Raw genomic sequence first — 7,884 nt, forward strand, 5'->3', positions numbered from 1 at the left:
TAGTAGTAGTAGTAGTAGTAGTAGTAGTAGTAGTAGTAGTAGTAGTAGTAGTAGTAGTAGTAGTAGTAGTAGTAGTAGTAGTAGTAGTAGTAGTAGTAGTAGTAGTAGTAGTAGTAGTAGTAGTAGTAGTAGTAGTAGTAGTAGTAGTAGTAGTAGTAGTAGTAGTAGTAGTAGTAGTAGTAGTAGTAGTAGTAGTAGTAGTAGTAGTGGACACCGAAATAACGTTTTCGTCCCATCGCTTTGCTAGGCCTTTGCCCAATGTTACATTTACACACTTTCAACATTTTGATTTAACGATATTGTAGCCTTAAAGATAAACTCAACTCCGAAAAGAGCCTTTACATAAGAAAAGCACCTAAGGAAAAGGATTCATTTTCAGCTCGTAGAAGTCTCTTCGAAAGGTGACCTTTAGATACCAGTGGGAATCGAAATCATCAAACGAACGTTTGGCACCCACAGAAGCTCCAATAATCAGGCGCATTTAATGGGTATAGTACAGAAACGTCTGATGATACTCTTTTATATTAAAATCATACATAGAAAAATTGCACAGCTATACAAGTATTTTGTTACTACTAAACTATACTGGTTGCAACATTATTATAGTTATATCAAATCATATCTATATAGTATTTGCAAATTAAGTACAATACATAAGTGTTTTTCATCGAGTAACGTAACTAAAGTATCCGATATGCCATAATAGAATACGTAGGCTGAGTTACGATCAACGCAAGTAGAGCCCAGCCCGTCCCATTTTGAAAATTTCGTTAGACAACTTTGTATAGTACTATAAGTCATCCTATGTAAAAAATCGTCTTTAAATGGATGCGTACAACAAATTTGCGGAGTAACCCGGACGTAGAAGACAATCAAAGCATTGATAAACTTCAAACTTGCATCGATCAACGTAGGCGTGTGAAAAAATTAAATTTTACTATGCGATAAGTGCATTGATAATAGCGAAGCTTAGCCATACAGCTTCAGTTTCGGCTTACATATTATTATGGTGGCCGAATTAACTGTCTCCGTGTTAAAAGTAAACAACGCAGATTGTATGATAGCAGAGTCCTCCTGCAAAAATGCGTAGAGCCGTTTTTTTTTCTTTTTATATAGTACCTAATGTTCAAGTTCGTTTTTAACTCTAGCTCACTCTTTTAGCCTACGTGGCACAAAACTAACCTAGTCGAGAGGTTATAGCTGTCAGTGACAATTGCTTTTCGTTTTCGAACACAACAAAAATGAATCAAAAAATTCATGAGGACCTTTGAAAACTAATAATGAGACAAAGCAAGTTCCGTTGCTTAAGCAAAAAATCCTCTGTCGAATACCATGTAAAAGAATATTTTTTCTGAAAAAAAAAAGAAACTTCTGAAGTGAACCTCTGTTATTGCTATGATCTTGTCGTGTATCGAGCCTAATACGGTTCTTACATTTAGTAATCTTGTTCATGGTTGCAATAATTAAGATCCGCGTAGGTGCCAACTCTACCTGAGTGCGACCCGCTCAAAATGATGGAAAGAATTAAACAAGCACAACGCGGCACCGAAGTTTACGTATGTAATAAGAAAGGTCCTAATAATCAGTATCAGCAGGCTTGTAATATTTTAGAGCTGCAAACAAAGGTCTTTTTGTGGTACTTGCAGGATACTGAAGTACATACCATCGAAATCGGACGACACACCCTATTCTTCTGTACATAAAACGTATTCAATAGATATATATGTGTATAATGCTTATAGGCTTTTTTTTTTCAGTCGTTACTCAAGTGTTGTCTCAAGCAGATTCTTATATTTTTAACGCCAGCAAAGAGAAAAATTTCCTAGACGAACTAAGCATATAGTAGTTGAATTCAAATTTTTTCTTAGATCTTGCTGTGTGACAAATTTAACAGCATGAATGATGTCTCGGTTTAGAATGCCCCCTTATCGACCTCCTCAAATGTGGTGAAGAATGCGAGAAAATATTATCTAAATCTCTATATTAAATTCTGGAAATAGGTTAACAAAGAATTTTCTCCAGTGGCTTTTCTAATCTCGATAATAGACATTTCGCAGCCGAACTACATAAATACTTCTGGAACAACAGCTATTTATTTCTACAAAAAATGTTTAGAATTAGTTATCTAATTCACAGGCGTAGCACCTTCTAATAAATACGTGAAGCATCTTTATAGTGAGAACCACGTTTTTAAAAAAGTGTGTGAATTTGGAAAAACAATTATATGAAAATCTACATTTACAGTATTGAAGGCCGACGACCGTTTGTCTACGCGTGTGGTAAAGTTTCAAACAGTAATAGGCGGTGCGTCAGATCAGACGCGGTGGATTAAATACCTTCTTCAAGGAGTAATTTTTTTATTATTATTATATAGCGTAATGCTGGTTAAGAATCAAGAAGAAAAAAGTTAGCTTTTTGGAGATCTACTCGATAACCGCCGACCATTTCTACACACGAAGATTCTTTGCTCTTTGATAGAGATGCACAAAATAGGTAGACAGCTGTGTCTCTCAAAATGTAAATGGTTTTACACTTTTTCGATTGGGAGGTAAAGCATGTCCGTGCCTAAACTGACAATTGGCGATACTCATCTTTATTCAAGCACATATGTTAAATGGACCGGGGGGCACAAGGATGTTTCGGCGCGATTAAGCGAGTTATTTACTAACAGGCTAACTGGGGTAGCTGGATGACGACAGCGCAATAAATCAGCACCCAAGCAAGAGCTTAAGCAAGATACGGTTTCAACAACAGACTAGCATTGCGTGCCAGTTCCGAGCATATATGTATATGGAAATAGGTCATGATCTTTCCGTGATACATGATATATGTTGGCAATTTTGAGGTAGAGGCCACGGATTAACTGAAATGGGCCAATGGGCTAACAGACTGTCCAAGTCAAAGAAGTAGAATCACTATAGAAGATGTAGTACCGGCCTGCTGCACAGAGTTAGGCGCATTGGCCTAACAGGGCATTAAAAGAATACAATAGAGTAACTCAACTATGCTTCTAGAGCTATAGTTTATGTTAAGTCGCGTTAGTCTAGTTAAATAATCCCTGCAAAGCAACAAGATCGTCGAAACATTCTAACGAGAAAATGCAGTAACCGTAAATAGGTCGTGGGGTGGGCAAAACAGTGTAATTGCAATGGGATAACCCTTAGTTGATAGTTTTTGTCAAATTGTATATAAAAAGTCCAATTAGAATGAACGACGAAGGGCTAGCGGTTTGTCTAGCTTTCCAGTAAATGTTCGTTAGCAGTCAGAGGGAAGGAAAAATTTTCCAAAATATTAGACAGGATCCAACTGTATCAATTAATCCATGTCCAAAAAAGGATCAAACAAAATCTTGTTGTAATAATTGAATCTATAATAAATGGGCGAAATGATGAAAATACATCGTATATAAACAGTAACGTAAACGGGAGCTTCATCTATGTCCAGTTAACGACTTAATCGCTCCGATTTAGAAAACGCTTCAATGAACATTGATCAGAAAACTGAATCGGAACTGAGCGGATTGCGAGGAGATCACTGATAAAGATGAATTGATATATTCTATTACAAGTGTGACCATGAAGACTTTTGGACAAGGTGTAAAGATGATACCTTCTATATACATATTATTCTGTCGTTTATAATACATCTATACATTATAAAGGAAAAAAACTGATAAGCTTACCGAAACTAATGATTATTGTCAGTAAGCCGATATATGCAGCAGTTGCGAGCGTTCGATTTGAAGCTTTGGTTCCAGTTGAATTCGTGGAATCTAAGTGCGCTTCAAATTGCTCCACCGTAGCAATGGATGAAGTTCGCCTGTTGAAACGCTCTCGGTCAAACATGTCCGTATGATTTAAAGCTAGGTCAGAACTTCTTCTCGAGCCTTGCATTCCCATTCCGTGATCTATATGATTGTCTTCGCGCTGATTATAAGTAGTCCCAATACTGAGATGATGCAGTTGTTGTCGCACGCGATCATCGCACAACATCATTGTGATACCTGGAAGGTTAACAGTAGTTCCTCTTAATACGGTTACCGCCTGCGCACAGCTTTCAGAAAAGGTCTTCCCACATTTCGTCACGTGAGCTTCCAGCATCAGTTTTTGACATATATTCGTATTGTTGTAAGCAAAAGCAAGCACACACATAGAGAAACTAATGTGTGACTGGCCGACAAGTGCACGCGAAGATACAGGGCAATTTATAAGCGATGAGGTAAAGTCGAATCGTCCATGAACATTTCAATCTTTTGTGATTGTTGTGACCGTCAGCGATTTAACTCGGCCTTCGTATGTATTTTTCGTTGGCAGATTTCCCGACCGGAGGTCAACAACGGTATTGAAAGTCCACTTTTCATCTAATGTATAGTGAGTTGAAGATGCTTTACGTGGAATGCGATGGCGTAGCGTGTGAAAGTTTTGTAGAACGTTTGTATTTGCGCCGTGTTTAATTTAGGCGAGCATAGTTTATATGTGGGCTGCACTTTGTGACAGTTGCTGAGTGACCTTTTCGTTAGCTTGCTGACTTCATACAGCGTTTGTGTCACGTATTCCCTTCAACAGAACTTCAACAGGAGGAATGAGCGCCTTGTGAACTACTGCCGGTGTTACGGTATTCCCGCTCAACAGTGTTGTTCACTCGTTGGTTTATGTCAATTTATCTCGTAAAGTAGAATTTTTCATTTCAGTGTTCAGCTCAGCTGCATGGAGTTCCAGAACTCTACACGATGATGTCTTTCCTCAACGAGCTGTGGTATAAATGTCAATTTCATTATTTTTTCCTCGAAAGTAGCATTTCGAAACACCGTTGTACCCTTAGCTACCATATAACCAAGCGTACATTGGCTTATCGGAGAACGGCGAGTGATTTATATGGCACTATACAAGGGCAAATTAATAGCGTGTACCATAATAAATCTAGTAATATGCTATTATGACACCAGATGAGAAACGGCCTCGGTGGTTTTGCGCGACGACTGTAAATCTGAGTGGCGACCCTCCGAAACCACGAGGTTGAAAACAGGATATCGGCCAGCTTCGCTGCGTCTACCGTACGTCGCGAATATGACATACAGGCTTCCTTTGGCTGCTTAATGACGCTGGTACTGATTCTGCTGTCATTAGTAGTATCGTCCATCACCGTATCTACTATAAGAGCACGCGAAAAAGAACTGCCATCTCGAGCAGAACTTCAAACCACTGCACATCAGTCTATCGCTGATTAACATCTCTAAAACACCTGCTTGGGCGCGTAATCTAGATTTATACAGTGTAGTGCTAGCAGATGGGAGATCAGCTATGTACAAATGGCACAGCAGCAGCAGCAGCACTGGTCGTCGCCCTAGTATACACTTCGCAGGTTTCGCTATATGTGCTCACTTCACCTGGGGTGGTGTTTCTGGGACCCTGGATCCACCTACCCTTTCCACAAGTGCGATTTGCCACTATTCCGAACTTGAGAATACCTATGTAGAGAGCGAGGGTTGCTGTGCCTGTAGTACTCGAATCGCATCACGCAAAAGTTTCGCAGTGTTCCCAAGCGCCCCAAAGATTTCGAAATTGAGCGATGTAAATTTGCTCAAACGAACTCTCGTTTAAATCATCTTCTTCCAATTCAAAAAAGTACATCCTAATGTTCGTCATTATCTTTAATCGGTAGCATGATAATAACAGCCAGGAGTCAACAATTCACTCCTCCCGATAACGAACTCTACGCCGTACGCCCGTTGGCCATTTGTTGAGCTGCATGCCTGAGCTTAGCAATTAACAGCACTTCTCGAATGAAATGTTATGTATCAAATGTTAAATTTACATAGGCAAGAGATTCTACAAGTCGCTCAATCCTAGACGTCCCTTTACCTATGCTTCATATAGTAAACCCACTCCAATACAGTTAAGTGTATGCTCAAAACAGAAACATGCGAAGCGTCAACTACTTCGTGTACTGTTCTGGGATAGTAATTCTGCTGGGTAGCTAGAACGAAGCAGGTCTACTTGTACCTAGTGGAGCAAGCGTTACCAAAGTACTCTTTCTGTCTCTGTACATGTATTTGGTAGACTGGACTCGAGGCCATGGCGAAGCCTATGTCGAGGGTCAGATCGTGAGTGGAACTTCATGGTGCTGACACAAAGCTACGTCAATCGATGGGTGAGGGTCACAAAGGTGAGGACATTGAGGGAAGACAGTGGCCATCGAGGACGGCTCTCGGAGCCAGTCCCGTTGTTCCACGGTAGTAGCCCCTAAAACTACCGAAATATGGTACTCACTGCGAAGTGAAAGTAGCCTTGCATGTTGTTTCTTGATATCAGAGGATTGTTGGACACGATAGAAGTACACTGGATACCCATAATGCCGAAAATGCCCCAAACTCATCCCATAGCTAATTTGGGGCTAACACAACTCACGATAAACGTAATCAGCTACCTAAGCCCCTATCAAAACTGGCTAAAGAACAACGAAAAACTTGTTTTACCTGATTTTACCATGCACTTAGTAATGTACGGCAGATACACTACACTGTGTATCCTTTGCACATTACTAGTCCCCGGTGAGTTACAATCGAAGCATAATAATACTGCCATTGGAGGCCGGCATATGATAGAATCCAGCTATATGAACACTACTTGATATATTCTTCAATGATGAAGTACATCAAATAGCGATCGCACACACCGTTATACTTGTCCCTTTCAAGCTATGGCATCCGACCTCCTACGATAAGTTTCGACTTTCGAGGGCACTTTGAAATGGAAATTCTCGAAAACAACGAAGATCTTCGGATCAACAAAATTAGCTTAGTTTGAAGAACGCGAAAAAACGGAGGAGAAAAACACAAAACACAAAGTAGAATTAGGGCCTGCCCTGGTACCACGAGCGGCGGGGCAGGCTTAATTTGCCCACGTGGCGTCAAGCATTGGTTAGGTGAAGATTTCAAGACAAAACGGGTACGATCCCAATCAGCTTATCGAATCCTCGTTGGCGACGGCTAACTGATGCTCGTTAATAGTGATCATAACAGTGGCATAGTCGGCTGGATGAACGGTTTTAAACAGGAGCTTCACGATGTCCTGAGCGCCTGTTTGACACAGCATTCGAAGCATGAGGCGGCCATAGGCTTTTTCTACGTACATTTTTATTTCGAGATGGCTCGACGCCAGCTGTCAATGGACTGGATACATAATCCACTATGCGAGGGTCAACGAGATCAATCCGAATGTGTGCTCACAAAAAACTTTTCAAAATGGTACGCGAGATATGGCTTACTCGATATGCCGGAGCAGATTTTCAAAGATTTCATAAACGAAATCACCGTTGAACTGACTCACGCCACTTATATGGAAGAGAGCGTCCACTTCGAGGGCTGTTGTCCAGAGTTGCACTTCACTTTACGGCCGTCGGGAGAACGAATCGTTCTTAGACAACATATACCGCGTACATTCACGATTCATGATCAATCAAATGATATCCTTAATTATGGCGCATCTGATCTACTAATTAAGCCCCCCTTTGATTTTCGTGATCGGACAGCGTCCACGAATAATATATTGACAGTAGCAGTTAAACGGCAGTCCTCATGCGGCCGGCTGAGTGTGGCTGTTGTGGGTTATGCTATATCTAAAAACGTTGAAGAAAAGGAAAACTTTACTAATGGAGATATCGGCAAATGGGTGGTCTACATTCAATTCAGTTGGCCGGGCCCTAGACAGCGGTTCTATGCGTTCAGCCGATGGCACAATCCACACGTGAGCGAATTTGATGATCTGCAATGGAAAGCCAACCAAATTAGATACATAAATTGTACGTAGCTTGTTGATCGATGGCGTACCGGACGATCTCGTTAGATCGCGTAAAGAGATCGATTCGCAAATCAATTCGAATAGC

At 40.6% G+C, this 7,884-nt stretch overlaps 1 protein-coding gene across 1 annotated transcript in view; it reads right to left on the reverse strand.

Moving 5' to 3' along the window:
- The window catches only part of LOC111262334 (uncharacterized), a 14,800-nt gene extending 10,805 nt beyond the window's left edge, over positions 1-3,995 (reverse strand). The window contains exon 1 of the mRNA XM_022836484.2: positions 3,683-3,995. Within this exon, the coding sequence (XP_022692219.2) occupies positions 3,683-3,995 (313 nt within the window). The remainder of the gene's footprint in view (positions 1-3,682) is intronic.
- Positions 3,996-7,884: the final 3,889 nt, after the last annotated feature.

The sequence above is a fragment of the Varroa jacobsoni genome, unplaced genomic scaffold (genome assembly GCF_002532875.2).
Source record: "Varroa jacobsoni isolate VJ856 unplaced genomic scaffold, vjacob_1.0 scaffold_652, whole genome shotgun sequence".
Taxonomy (NCBI): Eukaryota; Metazoa; Arthropoda; class Arachnida; order Mesostigmata; family Varroidae; genus Varroa; species Varroa jacobsoni.